The sequence below is a fragment of the Myiozetetes cayanensis genome, unplaced genomic scaffold (genome assembly GCF_022539395.1).
Source record: "Myiozetetes cayanensis isolate MyiCay16 unplaced genomic scaffold, myiCay2020 scf1, whole genome shotgun sequence".
Taxonomy (NCBI): Eukaryota; Metazoa; Chordata; class Aves; order Passeriformes; family Tyrannidae; genus Myiozetetes; species Myiozetetes cayanensis.
In genome coordinates, this window is record NW_026086604.1 from 108,178,961 (window position 1) to 108,202,883 (window position 23,923).

Below are 23,923 nucleotides of genomic sequence, written 5' to 3' on the forward strand. Positions count from 1 at the left end.
TCGCCAGGAAACGGCGCGCACGCGCCCAGAGCGGCCGGGCGGGCGGCAGGGAGGGAAAGGAGGGGAAGAGGAAGCGGATCTGGGAGCGGAGGGCCCCGCGTGCCGCTCCCGGCACCGCCTCCGGCGACATGGGCGTCCAGGGCCTGACGGGATTCGTGGAGGAGCGCGGCGTGTTCTTCACCGAGCTGCGGGTGCGGGACACCAAGCTGGTCATCGACGGCAGCAGCCTCTACCACCGCCTCTGCTTCGCCCCCGCCGCCGACTTCCGGCGCGGCGGCGACTACGGCGCCTTCGCCGCGGCCGTGCGCGCCTTCTTCGGCACCCTGCGGTCCTGCCGCGTGGCCCCGTTCGTGGTGCTGGACGGCGGGCGCGGCGCCGAGGACAGGAAGCTGCCCACGCTGCGGGGCCGCGCCGCCGAGCAGCTGCGGGCGGCGCACGGGCTGTCCCGCGGGGCCGGCGGCTGCCTGGCGCCGCTGCTCACCCGCGAAGCCTTCGTGCAGGCGCTGGGCCGGCTCGGCGTGCCCTTCGTGCAGTGCTTCGCCGAGGCCGACCGGGAGATCGCCGCGCTGGCCAACAGCTGGGGCTGCCCCGTCCTCTCCCTCGACAGCGACTTCTGCGTCTTCGACCTGGCGGGCGGGTACTGCCCGCTGTCCCACTTCCAGTGGGAGAGCGTGCGCGCCGCGGACGGGCCGCAGGGATGCTACGTGCCCGCGCGCTGCTTCTCGGCGGAGCGGTTCTGCAGGCACTTCGGCCGCCTGAACAAGAGCCTGCTCCCGCTCTTCGCCGTCATGAACGGGAACGACTACGTGGGCCTGGCAGCTCTGGAGGCGTTCTTCAGCAAGGTGCGCCTGCCCAGGGGCTGCGCGGCGGGGAAGGGCGGGAGGCATCTCCGCCTCCAGGGGCTCCTGAACTGGCTGGCGCAGTTCGCGGAGCCCACCGAGGCCGTCGAGAATGTGCTGAAGTACCTTAAGAAACATCAGAGGGAAGAAATAAGGGAGCTTCTGTGCACTTCAATGGAGGATTACGCTCCGTCTGCTGTGAATCTTGAGGACTTCTTTCAGAATGGAAGGTATGAATGCGAAGCTGCCAGGAAAGCAGACGTACCACAGTGGGTACTTGATGCTTTGGCAAAAGGTAAGCTGGCCCCATTCATCATCAATGCCCTGATACTAAGAAGTACCATCCTCCGCGTTCAGGTGGAGAACATGCAGAGACCGAGCGCTCATAGCGCATCTTTGCCCATCCGACAAGTTATCTATGGACTGCTCCTGAGGGTATCTCAAAATACTGAAGCTGCTTCTCCAGATAAGCAGACCCACGAGCTGCCCGTTGTATGTGAATTTGACAGATGCCAAAAGACAATTAAAAAAACATTTGTTCAAGCAGCAAGCCCACCCACAGATTTTTGTGATGATCGTTTTCCTTTGGACAAGTTAATGGAGGTAAATGGTTGTCACAACAGATCACGGTTAACAGTGTTTCGCGAGTGACAAAAGTAGTTGGGACTCATGGTTGCCAGCTGGTCGCTAAATGTGATGTCTGAACTAAGCCACCTCAGTAAGTAACTGCTTCATACAGAGGTACCTGTGATATTTAGGAAGCTACATAGATTGTCTTTATCTCCTTCTCTTCCCGCCTCCCTTCAAGTGTACCAAGATAAATGATATGAAAAGTTATTGTTTGGATATGCAGTACTCCCTAAATTTTCTATACTAGGCCTTTATTTCATCCTGTGGATTTTGTTACACTAATACTTGCTTTTATAATTATAGGAAGGAACTCAGTTTCTTGTAGTTTAGAAAAGTCCAACTTAACACTACAAAACCTACTTTGTATTTGATCAAGCTATAGATGTGTCAGAGCAATGTTCTGAAACATAATCTGACCCATGCCTTTTTCTAAAAATCATCATTATTTCATGTGTGCATCTTGCAGCTGCCCAGCAGTTTTACCTGCCCCAGTTATGCTCCTGCTAATGTGAACCCCTGCTGCTTGCCAGACAGAGCACAACAGCACCGGAAAGACAGCTTGAACCAAAGGAAAGTTGTACTAGGCTAGTTCCCATCACCAGTAGCAATTCTGTATATTTCAATTCTAACGATTAAGACTGTAATTCTTGCCGTGTTGGAAAGTAATCTCCCGTTCCCAAAGTTGCATGTACAGTAATTTCTGCAACATCTAGAAATACAGTGTGTGTCTCTTAATTCTGCATACTTAAGCCACATGCTCTATCCATTCTGGCATTCAGATCACCTGTTAACACATTTCTGTGTGTAGTCAGTGCTGGATGTTTTGATCACTTGCTGGTGGCTATTTTGTAAAGGAACCGAGTCTATCACTGCTATGCCCATTAAATGCTACAGACAGCTATGGATCCAAAGGCCTACATACAGGATATTTTACACAGGTTATTGGTACAGGCCCTTTAAACGAGCATTATGCAGCACTTAAGATTTTGAAAAATCATGTTTTGGGATTATAGGAGACATTAATGACACCTTACTTCGACCTTGGCATGTGTGCTGTTTGTTTAATGGATTTGAGCTTCTGCTATTACAGCTTTCCTTACTAAATATATGGAAATTATCAATTGAACAGAAAGTTAAAAGAAGAAATGTTATTCTGCATTGAAAGTGCTCTAGACAAACTGACCTCAGTTTCTCTTCTGCCATGGGGTGGTCTGCCTGAGAGTAGGCAAAACAATCCTAATCAAGGTTTACAAAGCACTCGAATTACCATTGAACAGCCTGCTGCGATTCTGCTGCATGCATGATGTTAGGGGCACAGCTTATAACATTTAACTTCTGGAAGTTAAATGGCACAACAAAGAGCGAGCATGTGCTAGGAATTAATACACTGCAGGTGAAAAATGTAAGCTTCACACTTAGATTGCACTGTGATTATAGGTAAGCATGCTTTCAACATATTAAGAACGGACATCACCATTACATCTTATAATGCAAGCATAATTTCTAATGAAGGTTTTATATATACGTTTGTATGTATATTTTCCATAATTTAAATGCATTATGGTTCCAAGATTTCCAAACAAGTCACCTGATACGAAGACTTTGAAACCTCTCAAAATCTCACCTCATGCAATTCTAAAAGATCGCTTTTATCTTTCTACCTGACATTTAACTGGGTAGCTTTTAAAGTTTTAGGTAATATTTAAAAAATATTTCCTGTAGAGAATATCTATGAAACTTAAAAAAATTTTTTATAAAAAAATCTGAAGTGCTAGCTAGTTTAACCAGAAACTTATTTGCCTTTTGGAAAATTGCTCACAACAAATAAATTCTCTTACCTTTGTTTTTCCACTCAAATTTTTAAATTTATTTTCAGATGTCCACGTCATGCCGTCAGATGCTTTTGCTGGAGACTCTAGGAGTGAAAATGAGCTTCCTAGAATCTATCCCAAGTCACTTACAGCTCCCTGTTGCTGTAACATGTTACTGGATACGTTGTTCAGAACCAAAAGTTAAGTTGCATCAATTAAAGGCTCTACTTCTAACAATAGTCTCTGGAGAACTGCACAGGATAAACGATGATCCAGGTATGTCTCCACAGAATACAATTTCAGGTGTTCAGCTACTACAAAAATCTATACAATAATTAATTTTCCCCACTTATGGTGAGGTGTCCAAATTTAGATGAATTAGCACTGATTTACACTATATCCTGAGGTGTTACATTCTCTGCATTGATATGTGCAGAGGAATAGTGCTAACCCTCAGTATAACATTTTTCCCACAGTTTTACGTGCTGAAGACGACAGTATTGTGTATAACGAATTTTTAAAATGGAAGGAAAAGAAATTGCAAAATAACGACTTTGATTTAGATGCTGCACACAGTTTTTGCCAGTGGCAGTGCTGTCTTCAGATGGGATTGTATCTCAACCAGCTACTTCGCACTCCTCTCTCTGAGCCAGACCTAAGTAGGTAAGGATGTTTCAGTGATCTGCTTTCCACACAAGCTCCTGATGGAATGTGTTCACGTGTTGTTTTACTTTGTGTCAAACTCCTTTGGCCAGTTGTACTACATTTGAACTCCCTTCTTTAAAGCAATTAATACAGAGAGAAATACTCTGTAGCATATGTGTCCCTTAGGCATTGACTGTTGGCTACTCTGTGTGTTTGTGTTTATTCACTGAGCAACATGTTTCTGTACCTGTTGAAATGCAATTCTAAATGAAGATTCTCTCCTTTCCGTGAGCAGGCTTTACACTGGGACCCTTGTGCACAGACTGTATCAAGAGCTGAAATCAACACCTTCAGTGGAAAATCTGTTTATTTTATCTCAAAAAATGACTCAGCTTTATCTGCTTTTGTTAAATACAGTGGAGGCAACTGTATCTCCAGAATTCTTTCAGAAAACGACCAAGACTAGATCAGACTCCTGTAAAAAGAAGAAAGCATCTAATAAGAAAAGAACAGCCAAGTGTGCAACACCAGAAAATCTGCATTTTTGCAGTGCTAATAGGTTTGCATCATTGGAAGTGGATGACTGAAAGCATTATTCCTGGAACAAATTCTAATGCCATACCGATGAAAGAAATTACATTAGAATATATGACCATACTGGAATTTTCTCTGCTGTTTTCACACAAGATTCTGATTCAATCTTTACCAAAAATCTTGCTTCAGGGGATGTTTTTATTCACCTTTTGTAACTTACATTCATATAAAAGAGATGCTGTATAAAAACTGTGGTTTGTTTTTCTTTAAAGTCTAATTGAAAATGAGAGCAAAGTTGTTCAGCATTTCAGAGTTATTCAGAGCTATCTATATTCAGACTATTTCTGAAGAATTCTTTTCCTGCACATTTATAGTTGTCTCTGCTCTGAACACTTCTCCTTTCCAAAAAATTGAAAAATTTGTGTTTGAGGAACAGAGTGATTACAGTCTTACAGATGAGATTGAAATGGAAATTGCCAAGTTCAAAAATATTGTAAAAATCAGTCTTTACAGGTAGAGTACTTGTACTCTGAGGGAGAGCTAGCTCTACTTGGTGACAACTGAGTAGCACAGGTACTGACTATACTCGGGGATAAACTTCAGCTTCTGTTCCTCCCCCTTCCCCTGTGACATGGTTAAACAGAGTTACATGCAGCACAAAGCTGTCACATGACAGCAAGTTTCTGAAGGTTTGCTAATTCGAAGTAATTGTCACAGTCATTGTGTACAATCTTCCGCCATTAACAAACTGTTGTTGCTCTTCTTTCTATAATGCCTATACTAAAACAGCAGACTCCTTTTTACTCCCCTGATGTACATAATTACTTCACAAACCCTTGCTATCAACATGGTAATACTGAAAAACAATTTATAATAAAAAAGCAAAATCCTACATCATAGGTATTTCCCAGTGCTTTGCATTAGCAAACTTTTCAGCATATTTAATATCGATTTACATAAATGCTTTTCTTACAAAACTATTGGTTTTCCAGTGTCTTCCCAATGTAAATTCTAATTACTACATTTCTGGCTTTTTTCTTCTCAAGAATCCACATACCTTTTCTTACATTTCCACCTTTCATGGTTAAAGTTTTCCCATTACTTACCAGAATTCAAACTTGGTTCCTGTATTGTCTGCTTGAGTTTTCAGTCCTGCTTATGCTCCCTATCACATCTGTTCACATGGAAGTAACTCACTAGATCTTGGGACTTACAGGAAAGATCTCTGACACCATGCAGCTGAATCTCGACACTGCCCTAATACAGTCAATGAGAAAAGAATATAAGATGGTACATTAATGAGAAAATGGGTTTGAGATACTGTCTGTCACAGCAAGATTTGTTTCAGTAGAAAAGCTGCTACTTGCTAAACTGCCAGCAGATGGCACCTACACTCAACCACACCGCAAGTCACCAGGACTTCACCACCTTTTTCTAAATAGATTTCTATTTGCAGCAGCCTACAGCATCACATCTCCATCAGACAATTTTAAAGTCGAAAGGAGTTAAATTTAAAAATCTTGATTTTACTAACTAAAACTTAAATCTTTAATTGTCCAAATCATCCTCTGATCCATTATTAAGTGGTTATCTTCAATTACACAGTTCAGAAGACTGGGATAAGATCCAATACTCCACTTTCAGATAAAAACACTGCTATGACCACATGGCATTTTGAGAATACTTTTGGGAATGCTGACTCAATGATTAAGAATTACTGTACCGGAAACGTGTTCTCAATGCAGAATTCAGCTGTTCCTTGTTGCTGATGAAATGACATACACCTCACTGCAAACACCAGTCCTGTATGCTGAAGAAAATAATTACTGATTCTAGTGCTACCATGCAGAATTTTAATCAAGTGTTAGTTTTCATTTTTGACTCATTATAGGTTCTCAAACTTATTTGGAGGAAAAATAGAAATTAAAGGGCCTTTACTTATTAAAACTGAAACATTTTTTATTTCATGTTTTAGTAAAAGCAAGTAAATTGCTTGGTTGTTGCCTGCTTTCACCCCACAAGAAAGGCCTCTTCATTTTTATAGAAAATTCTCAATACTGATTTAACTGCTCTGCAGAAAAATCTCTCAAACATGCTGAATGGTGGTAATGAACCACATGAGCAGAGCCAAAACAATGTCAATGGAATTCTATCGAAGTAATTTTTATAAATAATGACACTGAGCTGGATTTATTATTTGTATTTCATCTTCCAGTAGAAAACAGAGCACCAAAACTTTTGGCATATTTAAACTGAATTGCATTCAATTAAATCCACTTCCAAGAAGGCAAAATTGTCTGTAGGAGACTGACATTTTATTTCTTGTCTAGACTGACATATCTTATTCAGAAAGCAAGACTTGTGCTGGGAAAGGGGCACTTCATAAACCCTTTGTTTAAAAACTAGAAAATAGCACTTCCAAAGGAAGACAACAATTTGGCATCATCTGCACTTCTGTACTTATCTAGACTTCTGGGGCTCCAAGATAAAGAGCAGCACTCAAAGCAGTCAAATCCCACGGAAGAATATCAACCACAAGTTAAGACTTACTACGTGAAAGGCATGGTTACTGTGCTTTCTCAAAACCAAAGTTTGTTAAAGGTGCTGTTAAATCAGCATGCATGGTCAATTTTTACTATCTATCTTTATTGATGAATACTAAGGATTTTATTAATAAAGTATTCTGAAATTGTACTGAAATACTGAACACCCTACAATATTGAACAGCTACAGCCTCACTTGCCAAAGACAGTTCACAACTGTCTAATCTGTTCAGCTTTGGAAAGGCAGAACTGATGTAAATAAGAAACTTCTGCTTGAAGACACAGGAGCATTTCTGTAAGAGGTCATCTTGTTGAGGCCCCACCAGCTCAGTGGCTCACTTAACAATCCACAGGAACAGATGAGGACCACATGCTGGGTCTTTGTCTTTAGACAATCAGATCTCCAGCACACTGTTAGTCCAGGTAATATGTGCATATTGAGCAGGCCCAGGGTCAGGCAGAGCAATGGATGAATTGCACGTGTAAAGCAGTCTCAGTGGGGCACTCATGCCCCGCTTCCTGACCAAGTCTGGTAAGCTCCAAAGGAAAAAAGAAGAGAACAATTAAAACAACACAGTAGCAGAGAAATTCATACAGCACTTTCCAAACTGCCAAACTGTTTTCCAAGAAGTCCCCTGATTCTGAGCATGGTATGTGGGGCAAGTCACAACGGTAAGAGCAGAAATACTCCAGTGCCTGTTTCCGACAATTCCTCATCAACTGACAGGATAACAATCACGACAGCATGGTCCACTGCCAATGCCACTGCCAGACTTGCAGGCTACAGTGAGGAAAGATGCATATGCACATGCTTACAAAGCAAAAGAGATACCACTGTGTCTTTGACTCCCTCTAGAGGTCTCAGACATCCTCTTTTCAAGATTCCCTAGATGATAGTTCCTTGCATTTCCTCAAGCAATGATGAGTCCTACTCTGATGAGAAGACACTGATGACAACAGCGACAAGATTATTTTGAGGAATAAAACTACTTCCAACTAGTGAATATGAGACTATTCAGACACCGTAATAAATTAAAAATACTTTTAACACATCAAGCCACAAATCTAGCATCAGGTTTTTCTAGCCACAAAAGTAATTCCATAGGTTAAAATTTAAAGTTACATTACCAATAAAAAGTTATTTTTATGAACAGGGTGAAAGAAGGAAGGAAAATGAAGCTCTTTCAAAGAGGGGTGGGATTTTTTTGCCATTAGAGTAAGGAGCATTGCGTTCATTTTCTAATTCAGTACACTACAAATAATTTCAATAACTACTGTCTTATAATCACTCAAGTGATCTAAGAGTCATATGCTAAAGTATGGAATGAGACATGAAACAAAGCCTGTATCACAATTCCATCAAAACTCATGCTCATCTGGTGTAAAATGCCAGTTTCTTTTAAAACAAAGAGACAACACTCTTATAAGAAAAGCAAACATTTACTTCAAATTGCAGTATAGGCTTTTCAATCACAGAAAAAGAAAAGAAAAACAGTGATCCGACAGCGGTCACATCCTGTGCAAGAAAAAACAAAAACCAAACTTGGGATACAAAAGAACTGTAGCACAAGGTACTTGAGCCGCTTACACATTGCAGGATAAAGTAAATAAATACAGTAGCTAGAATATGGCACTCTTGTGACAGACTCTAAACCCAGTGGAATGCCTCTGAAATATTTTTATCCTTGTATTAGTAGCAAAGTCCCACCACCAGAAAAGTAGAATAGTACAATGCTTTAAATAAAAACAAACTAAAATATTTATATCTAAGAGAAGGATTTTACACAGTTATATCTTTTAAGTGCAGAAAATGGGACTTGGGCTTAGATCTTTCTTTAAATTAACCCCTACCCCCACCCCCCACCCTGCAATACCGTTCAATCTCAAAAGTAAATTTATGTTTGAGGAAAAATGTTACCAAAGTTGCATAATTTCATTTGTTACTTCCACAGCTGGAAGTTAAATTCCGAACAGTCTTGAAACACGAAGTTCGTCATTAGCCAGTGAAACAAAGGACTTGTCAAAAGCCCTCAGGATTTCTTTATCCTCCAAATATTGTTTTGCTTTCTCCCACATCTTTAGACAGCAATCGCTAAGTTTGCAAACAAAAGAATGCAATATGCATCATACATCAAGAAAAGACGAAGTTGACGAAGAAGAACTTCCACGTTTCTGGATCTTTTCCTTGCTTCTTTCAAACTTCTTTATTATCTCAGTCACTATGCACACAGAGGAAGTGAGTCCCAGAAGAAACAGTAAATCTGGAAGAGATAATTAGCCCTTTTTAAAATTGCTATTTAAGGCTGAGGAGAGATATAGAAAAGAACAAGACTTTCAAATTTTCTCCCAGTCATTGGGCAAGTTCAGGAGAAATGAAACAAGATTCAATGTTTTGCAGCACCTGAAGACTGACATGCATAGTTTATGCACAAACCATAAGTACAGGCACGATACTGCAAGCTTTTAAAGTATTTCATAACCTTATTTTTAGCAATATAATTAATTTTATTCTGAAAAAAAAATTAACAATCAGAAGTTATGCTACAATAAAAAAACTGACATAAATACACATATTTCATTACAATCATTTAACTGCAGAAAATGATAAAAAGTAATAAACCTAAGTCTTAATGAGTCCAACAGCATTATGTATCTATAGCTTCTTAAAATCCTCACATTTATTTACCCTACGACAATCCAGTTGATAATAACAGATCGGGATTTCTAAATAAGGTGTTTACATTTGGAGACAAAACTTATGACATAGCAAAATTAATAGTGCTCAAACAACTACGAAGTGTGTATAATGTTGTCTGCAACGATATTGATATTAAAAAGCCCAGTATAAATGAACACCTAAAAATTTAAGAACACAGTGATAAGCTGTGTACCATATGCATTTAAATCATGGTTCCCAAAGAAAATATCTAAAAGGATTTAAAACCCCCCCAAATTAAAAAAAAATAAAATAAAACAATCAAACCAATGAAACAAACCAACCCCCAAAAATCTCCCACACAAAACAACTAGAGTCAGCATACTTTGTGTTCCTGTAGTATGCAAACAGCCAGAAAGTGCACCAATCACCTAACACATTTATGAATTAATTCTTAATGGACAGTTTTGAGAAGGGAACTGTTCTTACCCAAGACACTCAAGCTCTCTGTTTGAAAAACCTTCTGAAGTGGAGGAAAGTAAATGACCAATAACTGCCCCATTATAGATCCAAGGACAGCATAGCAGAACATTTTGTTACTGCAAAGTCCAATCTCAAACACAGATTTTGTCTGTAAAAAAGTAATATGTTACACTGTCAATGTAATCTTAATTATCTAGAAAAGAAAATACATATAACTACAATTTCTTTTCATCCAGACTTTTAGAAAAAATGTAAAATACTATTGTTGACCTCTTAGATAAACCAGAACAAGTTCTTGAACAAGTTAATTGCATTTTCTCCCTGGTAAATAGAGTACAAATCTTGTCTTCATGGTCAACAACTTGCATATTGAGCTTACTTTTCTGCAACTACAGTGCATTAGAAAAACGTTCACCAAAAAAACCTTCCTTGTAGAATAGGGGGATCTGACAATTCACATTGGAAAACAGACTGGTAATCAGAGTAAATGTAGCAATGTATACTAGCACAAAATTTCAGACTTTCCTTAAAACAAAAAAATATAGACAGAACAGTTTAAAAAATTTTCCTTGGACTATAGGTTTAGGATTACAAAATATAAACTATAAAAGATAAGGCCTTCAAGAAATTTCAGATTCTGGTAAAGGAAAAAACCCCACCAAGTCTACACAACACTACAAAGAATCATAAGACTTCAGCTTTTAATAACAATTTGCTTGCTTCTGTCAGGACAGAAGCATTACTACCAGCTCTGCACAATGTACACAAATTAAGTAACCTAACTTATCTGTAATTTAAGAAATCCTACCTAGTAAATACATGAAACTCTGAAGCTTAATAGCAGATGTGAAGTAAATCTGCAGGAAAACATTTGAAACAAACATAGCAAGATCTTCCCTCGAATAAAGTTGTTCTTATTGTGTAAATACTGTGTAAGTGGACAGTATGAATCACTTACCTGAGATCTAGAACTCAAAGCATTGAACATATCAAAAAATACAAAACAGGTGAAAGTCATGGTTGTATCTCGAGGTGTTATTACGTTGTCTCTTAACTGCCAACAAAAGAAAATGAAGTGGCTTTAGAATGCTTTATACCCACCACAGTTAAACAAAGTTATTAGAGTAATTCAAGTTCTAGTAGCTAGGAAATGAAAACAAAAGTAACTTGTTTGCCCTAAGCTGATTCATTAAATCATACAGCAAAAATTACACACCTCTAACTTATAACAATTTATAATTCTGAACTGTGACTAAATGAAGCCTTATGGCCAACATTTACGCAAGCACATGGAATAGCAAGAATTCTATGATGCTCTATCAAAAGTTCAAGCAACATTTTTCTCTACTGAGAAAAGAAAGTCAAATGGCTGTTTCATAATAGTCTGGCTAGAAGATTTGTACAATTACTTTCTATGGGCCAAAGTTTCCCAAGTAGATTTGGGACCTGGAAAAGCCTGTGTTAAAATAGAGATTGGGGAATAAAACTGTATTTCTCATTTCAACAACTGTTTTGAAAATCTTCCTCTCTAATCTGCTGGTATTAAATAAGCATGGGCAAAAATTGCAACTAAGTTCACATTAATTCTGGATTCCAAGCACTGGTATAAAAAGGATTTCTTTAAATTAGGTTGTTACTGCTTAAGTTGTGCACTTTTTTCATACCTCTCTCCAGAAGACGAACAGTGTTCCGCATACGATAATTATTGATGAAACCAGTATTTTAACAATCAGGTTTTTGGTCAAAATGCTGTCCTTCAGATTTCTTGGAGGCTTTCGAATAATATCTTTATCCACAGGCTCCACCCCAAGGCTTAAAGATAAAAGAACATCTTGAACTTTTATCATCATAAAAATAATTCACTGCTTCTAACTAGATTTTCTGAGTTGGAAGAAAAGAGGATTTATTACTATTTCCTCTCCATCTCTCCCACCACCATCTCTACCTGCAGCGAAGAGTGACAGAGGAAGACCCCAGAAGGAAGCCAAAACCCTGCATGCAAGTTTCATGGGCATATCCACTGATCTTTGGGTATCCTTGCGGCCCCCCATAATATTGTTAGTCACTGAAGCAAACCAAATGGAATTAACATAGAACTATACTGCAAACGTTGTAATTCAAAGGAAAAGTTTGCTGTTTCAACATTTCACTGAAGCTTAACATTTCACAGTTTCCTTTACGAGCAACCATTTTCCTTGCTGAAATAAAAGGAGTACAGAACATAATGGAATTTAAAGTAATTACTTACCTTTGAGCTGGAGGTCCATCCATAATAATATTGATCCATAAGATCTGCATGGCATTGAGAGGATTAGGAAAGTTCATTAATGTAGCCAGTGAGATTAAAGTCAGTGCTGCTATACTCCTGTTGAAAGAATCCATTTTTATAACTGTCAGCATGGAACATTTCTGAAGATCCACTGATAACTGCTTTGTAATCAACACTTCAACTGTTTAAGGGTAGATACAGATTTTGACAGTGTGAATCATGACTGACGTAAGCCGAACTTTAAAGGCAGAGCACAAAATCCTTTAGAATACTCATCCTGACACAGTCCATATTTAATCCAGTATTGTTCTGGCAATAAAAAGGTAGTAAATTTGCATCTAAAAACCTCCCAAACTTTTAGATGACATTTCATAGTTATCACTCACCTTCACCTAATTGGTTTTTTTTACTGGGGAACTGGGTGCTACATTTTTATTGTGCCAGAAGCGGAACTTGTAAACACGGTTTTGAAAAACAAACTGCTTTTACACTTCTGATGTAAACAAAATCACTTCGTGCACCTGTCACTAGTTTGACTGATCAGTCAAGGCAAGGTACTACCCAAGCTCCCTAAAAATACCTACACCACTCATCATTAGTAGCAAGATGAGAAGGTTGGGCGAAAGACTGAAAAACAGATTAGCTGGCTGCAAGCTCCGTATTAGAAACCTCTGTAAACAAGTAAGCACTAATTGCTCGCAGTGCAAGATTAAGTGGTTTCATAACCAACAAGAAGAGAGCAAGGCTTTTAATAATTCCAAATTTAGCACCCTACTGAACCTTATTATGCTCTCCCTGCACAGAGGGACAGAAAAAACCAAAGGGTAACTTACTCATCAAAACCTGAGGCTACCATTCCCAAGGCTAACAGGCAAGCGCACTTTCCTAGAATATCTAGACAATTATTTTTCAGAAGCAGATTTCTAAACACTAGTCAAGGCTGGAAATACATGCCACTTCTTACAAAAGTTTTATGCAGGTAAAGAAGTTGGTATTTCCTGGGGTTTGTTGTGAGTCTTTGTTGAGGATTTTTTTTTTTCTCTTGGGCATTATTTGGGTCGGGCTATTTGTTATCTGTAGGTTGGAGGGGTTGTTTTGGTTTTGTTTAGGGGTTTATGTTTTGGGGTTTTGTGTTTTTGCTTTGTTTTTTAATTTCTGCAACTTTCAGACCACTCCGAAACGCCATGAAGTACATGAACAACACGGTGAAGGCAAAAGCCATGTTCCAGAATGCAGATTCAATAAGATAAATCTTTGAAACTAAGGCTTAATAAACTCTTGTCTTAACACACACATTACATAGCTAGCATATGGATCCTTACACACAAGAAAAGGAAGTCAGCTTTGAATAGCTAATTCATTCCACAAACCAGTTTATGGATCACAGAAAAACTAACCTGTTTCCCTGGTTTCCTCCATTTTAATACATATTCTGGTTAAGGAGGGACTGACTACTAGCTTCTCCGTTAAAACTAGAGACCCAAAGGTAGCTATGCTACCTTTTTTCTATCCTTTCAGTAACTGACTTTACACACCTTAACAGGAAAAACTGGGACAAAGTTAGGTGTCTGCTTATTGCTCTGTCTTCTCGTTGTTTCAAAATGTATCAAGCCACCAAACACAAAAAACCTCAAATGCACAGGGTACCAGCATCCTCCGTGACATTTACAATATTGACATGAAGCACATCTGCTTCATGATGCTTCAATTCATTCACAACTTAGTTACAAACTTCTGATATTGACAAATTCTCTAACTTACGTGCTCAGTTGAAATCTAACAAAATTTTTTATGTTATTATAAATTCCTTTACCCTCTTCAATTGCAGACCTGCAATTACAAAGAAAGATTACATCACAAGACAAATAAAACTATTGCCAAAAAAGGTTAAAACAAAGCAAAAAAGCTATTCATTTAAGTAGCAATAAAAATGGCAAAAAACAAATGGAGTTGATGTTCTTATAATGTTGGCATTCATTGTTTTTCAACTTGACTATAAGAACCCAAACCATTCTCTGATTGTGATTAATCACAAGTTATTTTTCCAGCTGCTTAACTTTCAAAGTGAAAGGTTATTAGTAAAATCTCCTCCTTCAAAATTCACCATCAGCTTTGATGAGAACTTCCAATTCAAGTCAGATAATTAAAAAAACCCCACCCAAAATAAAAAACAATTACTCCACCCACACACTTTCAAAAATCCACAGAAATACAGCATGACTTCAGAAGACCATGTATTCTTACTGCACCAGAATGAAATATATACAGATCACCTTCTTAATCCCTAGCATGCGTCACAACTTGCCTATCACATTATCACCATCACTGTAGCGAGAAAGAACTTTCTAATACCCAAATCAAGCCTACTTTTCTGCAAATAAACCAGATTTCTTTCTTCTATTCCCCCAACAGCCAAGAACAACAATTAATCAGCATTCCTTCTGTAACTTTTAAGACAAAAACATTAAAGGGTTTGGAGGAGAATGTAAAACTATAGAAGTTCACACTTTTTTTTTTTCTCCTTAGCATTCATCACTCTTCTCACTTTTCATATTGAGAACTTTCCTGATGAAGAGAGCAAAACTGGATAAAGCATTGCAGCAAAAGCCTCATTAAGCCCTTCTCTCTTTTGTTTGTGCATAACTGCACATTGTAGTTGGCTGAATTAGTATAGAAACCTTTTAACTCTCAGATCACCCTTTAACATACTGCTAACTAGGTAGATTTTCTTGTATTGTACTTCTACATTTCACTTCTTCCCAAAGGTTAAGTGTCATAGTTCGAAACTGAAATGTTCTGAGATTGATGCAAAATTTCTAACTGGAAGCTATCTTGCTAGACAGCAGTCCAGCTCTGTCAACAACTGTCACCTTCAGAAGTCAGAAGAATTAAAGTCAAAATAGGATAGCTTAAAACTTATCTTATTGTTTTGAAATACACCAAACAAAAAGAGGGAACAAGTACAAACAGCTGGTTACCAGAAGTTGATAACCTATTTTCACCTGTGATATACAAATTGTTCATATTCTTTTCCTTTTCTGCAACACCACAACATTTAGAAGTTGAAAATGAACACAGAACTACGTAAATTTTTTAAAACCTTGAGTGGAATGCTCTGTCATCTTTTCATAAATTTTATACTTCTGAAGTAAGAAATTAAATGAAGATGAATTCTACTGATGGCTAACAGACTCACAATTTCACTTCAGTTATGTTTCCAAATATGCTATGTCCATAATTCCACTTGGAGTAGTAGAAATACAAGTTCCTTTTTATAGCACATACATGCACAGCCTCCTTTGTTACTTACATCTGATCTATGTACGAGTCCAAAGTAGAAAAAGGTCTAAACAGGTAAATACATGCTTATATTATTGTAAACATACAAAAATATCACAGAAATGCTTAGTTGCCCATTGCACTGTTATGTTCTCACATCTTTTTTTTTAAGGGGATAATACAGGTTATCAACATAAAGATAATTCTCCTTAGTGAAAAACTCATTTACAGCCGCTACATTTACAAGTTCAGGGAACTTCTGTTGGTTTTAACCCAGGCAACATCTCATTAAAACTATGCAGTACCAGATATGTACATAAAGGCCACCTACATTATTGTCTGAAAATCATCATCCACGAGGATCATATCTGCTGCCTCTTTACAAACATCTGTTCCAGTCTGTCCCATTGCTACACCAATATCTGCAGCCTTCAGAGCAACAGCATCATTCACTCCATCTCCTGTCATAGCTACTACAGCACCATTATTTTGCAGGGACTAAAGAAAGGGAGAAGAGCTTGAATCAGGGATTGAAATAACCCATCCTATAAAATTATTCTAGATACAAGGTTTGTGTCATTGCCTGCCCTCCCCCGGTTTCCTATAATTGCACCATAACCTCCTAAAGAAAAAAAGCAGCGGGTTTTGTTCTAATTAATTTTTATACAAGATTTTAGGTTAAACTTCAGTTCGTGTATTCAGACAGCCTAAATTTTAAGGCCAGGGTATAAAAAATTTGCCTTTAAGGGAAAGCAAAAAACTCCAGAGAAAGAAAGAAGACGTTGTATTGACATTTTAACTTTATCACTCTCTTATAAGTTTGCATGTATTCCAGCTGTCTCAGTGTTCTGATTTTCCTTCTTCTTTTTGTTACTTTTTTGATTGTACCAATTGTTACATCGAGTATGTCCCTCTTTGCTACCTTCTTTTGTTAACTTCTGAATAGAAGCACTGCCACAGACATGGCTTGAAATTCATGCCCTTTTATCTTGTCTGAGAGGAATCAGATATACGATTCTTTCAAGTTTCCAGTCAATTCAACTGCAATGTGACACAAAATCTCGATCAATCCTCAGCTCCCTCCATAGAAGAAAGCACAGTGTTGCCTACCAGAAGCTGCCTATTCCTTATGGGCACTATGCACTTTCTAGGTAATATTTTCAAGCATGCTTCACTTTCAAAGCATTTCCGATTTCATCTTGACACACTGTAGCACATTATAGTTTAAGTAAAGGTACCACAGGCAACACCCATAGCAACAGTCCAGGATTTGAGCCTCTATGAGACGTACCTTTATAATTTTCAATTTATGCCGGGGACTGGCTCTGTAAAATACTGCAACCTGTTAAAAGCACAAAGAAGAAACAGTGGAAATTTGAGAAATGTAAAGAACTGCACTGGATTTTACAAAACTAGAGGATAAAAAATACTATCAAGGGCCAACTGTATTCTTGTTGGCTATAAAGTTGAAGCACCAGTGAACTGTTTTTTTAATTGAGTGAAATCCTTAATTCCAGGTAAGATTCTAAGTGTCTCCTGGAAAACAAAGTTGGTGCTACTTATTTCAGGATAGAATATGCAATTTAGAAACCTTCTAACATAATGAAGTAACTGAGCTACAATGGCTGCTGGCCTTCCTGACTAAATTCACACAGGTAATTGCCATGCTGACTCTAAAATTAATGTCCTTGTCTCTTGTCAGGACTAGTGGCACATTACTCAGGATATTTCAACTTTACCAGTTTCTGTATTATAATATTAACAATTGAAGTTTCATAGCTAATTAATAAAGATTCCAGTTTAGAAGGAATAATTTTCAGACTTTTCTTGGTCTCTTGACTTCTCTGTAAATTGAAATTTGAGCACATGGAATTTAGTTTTCCGTAAACTCCATACAGTTAGCATTTTTCCTTTTTTAAAAAGCCTAACAAGAAGGTAGACTTCAACAGTCACTTTAGACTGCATACAGATATCAATCTTATTAGTTAATTCTAATTAGTTCCTAATAAGATTTTAAGTAAACACCTAGAAAAGAAATTTGGTCTCGGGTCAAACGTGCATCAGTAAATCTGCAGTAATTTCAGTTATTTAATTTGGAGAGCCCTTAAAAACATGTATTGCCAAATAAACTAAAAATTACTACTTGCCACACAGTTCTTTTTTTTCTAAGTTTCTGTGAGTCACTAAGGAAAGGCACGTAGCTGACAGCACACTTCCTGATTGTAAATACTGGCTTTTAGCTTGTTTACATCAGACACAAGCATGCTGCAGTCTAATTTTGCAGTCTTTTGCAAACAGAGCAGCATTTTGATGCATAAATTCTGCAACATAGCTAAACCAGAACCTCAATTGCATTGATTATGCCTTCACATTTGCAACTTTGACACTGGATAACCCATTTGGTTATTTAATAACTAAAAAGTATTAAGCAGTAACTTAACAAATAGACCCTTTCAAAATTCTCCACTAGTGACCTCAGACCGATTAAAATCATTAAAAACACAGACAGCTCCTCTTACAAATTACAAAACAATGGGCTGTCTGAACGTGCAGACTGTAAGATGTTATATATATATATATATTTTTATATATATTTATGAGCTGGGTAACTCAGAAATAAAATAGTTTAATAATACAAAAAGGTGATGTTCACTGGGAGGTGAACATTCCAATAAAAGCACTGAAAGGTAAAAACCAAACTGAATCATTAAAAGATACAAAAGTAATAAACTCACTAAAAAGATAACTAAGTTGAAAGAAATAAATTTTCATATTGTCATATGTCAGACTAAAAGATACTTATTAGAACAATATTATTTGTATCTCAGAAGTAACATTTTAGCTTTCCACAGAAAAAAGCATTTCTCAATATATAAATCTATCTTTTACTGCATTTCAATAAGTAGTATATCAAAACAAACCTTTGGTGTTATTTGAGAAAGCTGCTGAATATCCAAATCATCTATCTCTTCTCCAGAGATTGCCTGTGAATTTTTGGAATACAATCCTAGTCGGCTAGCTGTAAATAAGTAATATAAAAGATATATTATAATAATTTATCTGTTTAAGATGTTAACTATCCAGTTATATTTTTTACATCCTAATATTTTCCACAGAAGATCAGACCATCTTACTACATTATTGATTCAGTACATTGGAGTAAATTATCTGAACTCTTGAGTAACAAAAACATGCTACAAAGTCTATTCTAATCAGATATTTATTTGCTTAGTCTTTTTAGGTCTAAAGGTTTGTAGCTCCTTCTGTCAGGTGTCATATAAACAAACACAAGGGCTCAACACTCTCAAATAATTCACAGTTCAAAAAATTAAACAGAAAATGAAAAATAACATTAAGGATACAAGTTAAAAAAAAACTCTGAGAAAGTACTGCTAATTTGGGGGTATACTTTTTATGTGCATATTCAACTGTTTGTTCACCATCTTGTTTGTAGCCAGAATTCACATTCTGGCTGAAGCGCTTGTACTTTAATGTATTACACTGGAAAAAGAAGCTGTTTGTTTATATATTTATAATACTTAAATGGTACTTAAGCTTCAAACTTAAGTACAGCATTGAAGTGCCATAGATCAATACTCCTTGTCACCAGCTATTACAGTTTCTCCCCATTGCTACGAGGCGGGTCTCCAAAGCTGAGTGTAAGGAAGGTGGTACTGAGGGTATCAGAATCAGAAATCAAGTATATGCTATATCAAAATACTGTAAGAAAATACACAGTTTCAAACAGCAAAGGTCTTATTAAGCAAATTAGAAAAATGACAGTTAAAGGAGAAATCAAAGTACCACTTCAGGCTAGGGTGATGGGGTTTTTGTTTGATTTTTCTCTCCCATGAATTCCACTGTGCCATACGTTAACCTAATACACAAAACTCACAAACATTGAAGACTTCATACTCACACTTCACAACAATTAGCTAAATGGAAAACAAGTAAAAAATGAAGGGAAGTGGACTATTCATACCGATGGCAACTGCAGTTTCCTGTGAATCTCCAGTAACCATTTTTATTGCAACTCCTGACGTGATCAGTGTAGTAACAGCTTCTTTTACACCAGTCCGTGGAGGATCAATTATTCCCACAAGCCCCAAAAAAGTTAGCTGTCCTAACTCAGGACCAGAAGCTAAGGCCAGAACTTTTAGGAAACAAACAAAAAAGGAATGTTACAATTTGAAATTACCATTTACACCAGTATTTAAAACAACTGTTTCAAACTAGTAGGTCAGCATAAAGCAAAAGGGTGTGAATTGCAATTTTTCTTTTTTTTTAGAACCTTGGTAGCAATGCATGTTGAATATTCAGAATAGCCTACTTATGCATATACCTGTCTTCTAGAGTAGTTTTCTTACCAAAGAGTCATATTCCAGGTTTTAAAGACAACTTTCCTATTTGTTCTCAGCAGAAAGTGTTCATGCTTCCTCTGTATGTAAAGAGAACAGCATCTAGCTTTGTGCTTTCTCTGTACATTTCTTTTATGCACGAGGATGAAAGGGAGGATCAGGTAATGTATTTATTTTCTGCTTTGGTGGTTTTTTTCCTTTTAGAGAGGTAGATTTCATTGAGTATGTGCTGAGTATTTTCTGGAATGCCTTTTACAGTAGGATTCTTCATTCAAACAGATTTAAGTAATGTTAGAGTTGCAAGGAAAAAAGCAGGTTCACTTTTTTCAAAACATTACCCTAGACATTTTTGTTTGACAGACGGAAAGAATGGCTGTCCAAACAAAACAACTCAAGGAGATGGCCCTCCTAGCATATCCTCTCAGATTATAATATTTTGCATCTTAGGAATTTCCTGAGCCACAGAATACCCACATCCAAAACAAAAAAAAAAGCTGTGTATGGACTTGGTGCCACAGAGTTCTTTTTACAGAGGCTGAAGTCATGTATAATCCTCGTCCCAAATCAGCTCCTGACAATCATTTTGAGAAAAATATTTTCATATTTAAAATCTTACAGAGCTTGTTAACATATAGAAGATAATTATAATGGCGTCTTCTGACCTGCAATCAGTTGTGCTAGCCTAACTCATGAAGGTGGAAGGAGCCAAAGTAGTAGAAAAATAAACACATTCATATTAAAAAATCTCCACAGACATCTATAATAAGGCATGGAAACTATTTACGATTTATCAATTTACCACTCAGTTATGGTCACACACATGACAGGAACCAACAGTGCCTTTTCTCACCCTTTGCAGTGTTATCAGGTTATTATACAGGCCTAAAAACTAAACAACCTAGTGGTACTTATTGAATAAAAAAACCACAGATCCTAGTGGTTTTGGTTGCTCTTGTTTGTTGTTGGGTTTTTTTAAACAATAAGCAGTGCCATTTAGGAAAAAAAAAAAATTGTTATTTTAAGACATTGAAACAGCCTTACCTCTAAGTCCTGCAGAGCCCATAGATGTCTTCTCTTGCTGGTATTGCTCTCTTTGTTGCTGAACAAGAGGTAGGGTCTGTCCCTTACAGTTATATGATGTACAGTACCTAATGACTTGTTCATAAGCACCTTTCATAAAGCAAACTTCAGGTTTGTCCTGAAACGAAAATGAATTGTTGTGTGCACATGTGTGTATATATAAGGACACACACACAAGTATGTACACACATGGACACGTAAGAATTGCATACCTGTACTTTTGTTTAGAGTCTTCAGAACATTATGAAAATCAAACTTGTAAACAAAAATTCTGTTCTTTTCAGTATCTCTACACAGTGTTTGTTCAAGAGCGGTAACGTCAAAAGAGCCAAGTCAACAATCAAATATCTCATTTCAGTAGACATCAGACACATCAGCCACAGTCACAGTGCAGACTAAAGAGGCCATGCAAAGTCACTTTATAGACTGGAGAGGCCATGTGAAGGACAGAAATTAGGCCTACATAGAACATTGGACCTGAAATACCTTTAGCTCATCGTCAGACCAGCTGCCCAGGTAAATAAACATCACCTGCATCCTTGTTCCAGGCCTAACAATATCTTCCAGATAGCCATCTAGCCTTGATATGATGATATCAAGGGACTGTGAATCCACCACCTACCTCAAGCACTTAACTCCAACGCTAAATCAACTCATTCTTTCCCTGCCCCCATTTTCCATCAAGAACTGCTGTATCAGCTCAATTTCCAATCACTGATCACTCACCTTCTCTCCAGTGGAACTAAAAAGCCTTTTTCAATATATCTATTTTCTCCCTGTGAAGGTATTTATGCACAGTAGTCAAGTTATTTCAATCTTTCGTGATAGGCTTAAGTGATAGAGTTCCAAGTTCCTAAACCCACTGTATTTTCTTAGCCTTCAAATAACTTATGCTCCCTTTAAATCTGTTTCAAATTTTTCAACAGTCTCACAAAATCGCTGTTTCCAAAACAAAGACACAGTAAATCCTTACATGGATTAAAATCTTACACCAATTCCTGCTCACCACTCTCTGTACAGACATGAATAATCAACCATACAATCCATACAAATAAAAGGAGTCAAATGCTTCACTCCCAAAGCAAAGATTTTACTGTGATACTTGAACACTTGTCAGCAAGCCTGTTTTGGGTCAGAAGTACTACAAAATTTTCCATAAATCCAATATAAAGGTCTCATGTTGCACACAGTGTCTAGAAGGCTCCAGTTATCGGACTGGCAGTGATTATGTCAATACTTGTAACAAAAACATTCAGATTGGTCTAAATGAAACATGAAAGCAAGTATGTATTGGAAAGCACCAGAAGACAGAAAAATAGGTTAAATAAATTGTATTGATAATCCAGGATAAAATTTGTCACCAGTGATAAGGTTTGACATCAAGGTCTGCAACTCTGTTTTCAAACAAAAGAAATTTTACTACTGAACATCAATGCATATTTTTGCTCTTAATTCATTATATAACTAAGCAGCACTGAAACATCAGTTTGGCATAAGATTGGCAGAACTGCATTAGATGTTTGAGGAGGGAGAAGGAAGTAAAAACAGCCAGGCCTACATTCAAGACATCAGTTTTCAATATACTGAAAATAATTTCCCAGTATGCCTTTTAAAGAAATAATTTCTTGCTATTCCTTATCTCCACGTCAGAGTTTGAAACTAAAGCTGTGTCTATTATCAAACTCTGTTTCCAGGACTCCGCACTACTGCCAGCTTGCCATAACTTCTGAAAGGAAAAATTAGGGTATTAAACAAAGTAGGTAAGTGTTCCACAAAGCCAGTGCACAAGCAAACAGTCATTGAAGTTTACCTGCTGTGTTCTGTGAATGCATTTTACAGCCATCCATTTTTGTTCTGAGCTGAAGGGATATTCAGCCTTCCTTATATAGTCTTCCTGGAGCCCATCTAAACCCATCTGTATAAAACAGAAGTACCACCACAACGTTAGGGCCTTTTCTTTTCAAACAGGTATGCAATTTGCTGACTTGTTGAGACACCTCAGCTTACAAACATCACATAGCTAAAAACCAGTCTCATCTACAAAGTTGCTTTTGTGTACACTATTCCAATTTAGATAGACTTTTGACAAACCGGCAGTGAAAGCACCTACACACTTCTTTCAGGCTTCAGCATGAGTCAGACCATTCAGCACTATTTCCTATCTTTCATCCAAAGATAAGTCTTGCAATGGCTAGCAACACAGTTCTTAGTTTGACAAAAAGCGTCTATCACCCTAATGCATTTTTTTAGTACCGTCTATAAAATTTCTCCGCTAGAAGTGCCTACAAAATTGTAACACAAGACTATGGCAAAAAGTCTGGAGAAAGCAAGACTCTGATTTTAAGTTTAAATGACCCAATCTGAAATTACTTTTTTTTTTTTTTTTTTTTTAGTGATCAGGATCACTCAAGCATTTAAACTGAAACGAACCATGAAGACTTCAGACAAAAGGCATTTCATTTCAAATGCTATTCTATCCCCAGCCCTGATGCAATTCGCTGCATTCTGTGCTCTACTCTTAATGAACTCTTAAAGAAAATGTCAATTAAAGAAGGTGCAAAACCAGAATATAAACCACTCTTAGTACTTAAAGAGCTTCACAGCCCCCTCACTACCTGCCTTTCCAGCAACAGATGTGAAAAATTCCTGTTCTTTTCAGTTTCTACGCACTTGCCAAAACAACATCACTCTTGTCCTTTCCAGTCAAAGACTGGAGACTTAGAACGAGTCTCAGCAAAAAGATAGTTACAATTTATGCCTGAGTTACACAGGGAAAGACTGTCATACATTCATCTT

The 23,923-nt window shown here is 37.7% G+C and overlaps 2 protein-coding genes across 7 annotated transcripts in view; one reads left to right on the top strand and one right to left on the bottom strand.

Annotated features, from left to right (window-relative positions):
- The first annotated feature begins 81 nt into the window (after positions 1–81).
- ASTE1 (asteroid homolog 1) lies at positions 82–5,559 on the top strand. The gene is made up of 4 exons (XM_050315536.1): positions 82–1,442; positions 3,346–3,556; positions 3,757–3,943; positions 4,221–5,559. The coding sequence occupies exons 1-4, from the start codon at positions 129–131 to the stop codon at positions 4,510–4,512; spliced, it is 2,004 nt and encodes a 667-aa protein (XP_050171493.1). The 5' UTR covers positions 82–128; the 3' UTR covers positions 4,513–5,559.
- ATP2C1 (ATPase secretory pathway Ca2+ transporting 1) overlaps positions 4,313–23,923 on the bottom strand; it is a 67,026-nt gene continuing 47,415 nt past the window's right edge. For 5 of the 6 annotated variants that reach the window (XM_050315457.1, XM_050315465.1, XM_050315485.1 and 2 more), the window contains 12 exons: positions 22,938–23,042; positions 21,089–21,245; positions 19,672–19,842; positions 18,611–18,708; positions 16,981–17,031; positions 16,021–16,187; positions 14,172–14,240; positions 12,390–12,506; positions 11,806–11,953; positions 11,100–11,195; positions 10,148–10,289; positions 8,424–9,263 (listed from right to left, as the gene is read on the bottom strand). In XM_050315457.1, coding sequence (XP_050171414.1) covers positions 9,127–9,263; positions 10,148–10,289; positions 11,100–11,195; positions 11,806–11,953; positions 12,390–12,506; positions 14,172–14,240; positions 16,021–16,187; positions 16,981–17,031; positions 18,611–18,708; positions 19,672–19,842; positions 21,089–21,245; positions 22,938–23,042 — 1,458 coding nt within the window. In that variant the 3' untranslated portion in view covers positions 8,424–9,126. Of the gene's footprint in view, positions 4,401–5,565; positions 5,717–6,182; positions 6,270–8,423; positions 9,264–10,147; positions 10,290–11,099; positions 11,196–11,805; positions 11,954–12,389; positions 12,507–14,171; positions 14,241–16,020; positions 16,188–16,980; positions 17,032–18,610; positions 18,709–19,671; positions 19,843–21,088; positions 21,246–22,937; positions 23,043–23,923 lie in introns of those variants that run through there. The other variant, XM_050315504.1, reaches the window with a different exon arrangement.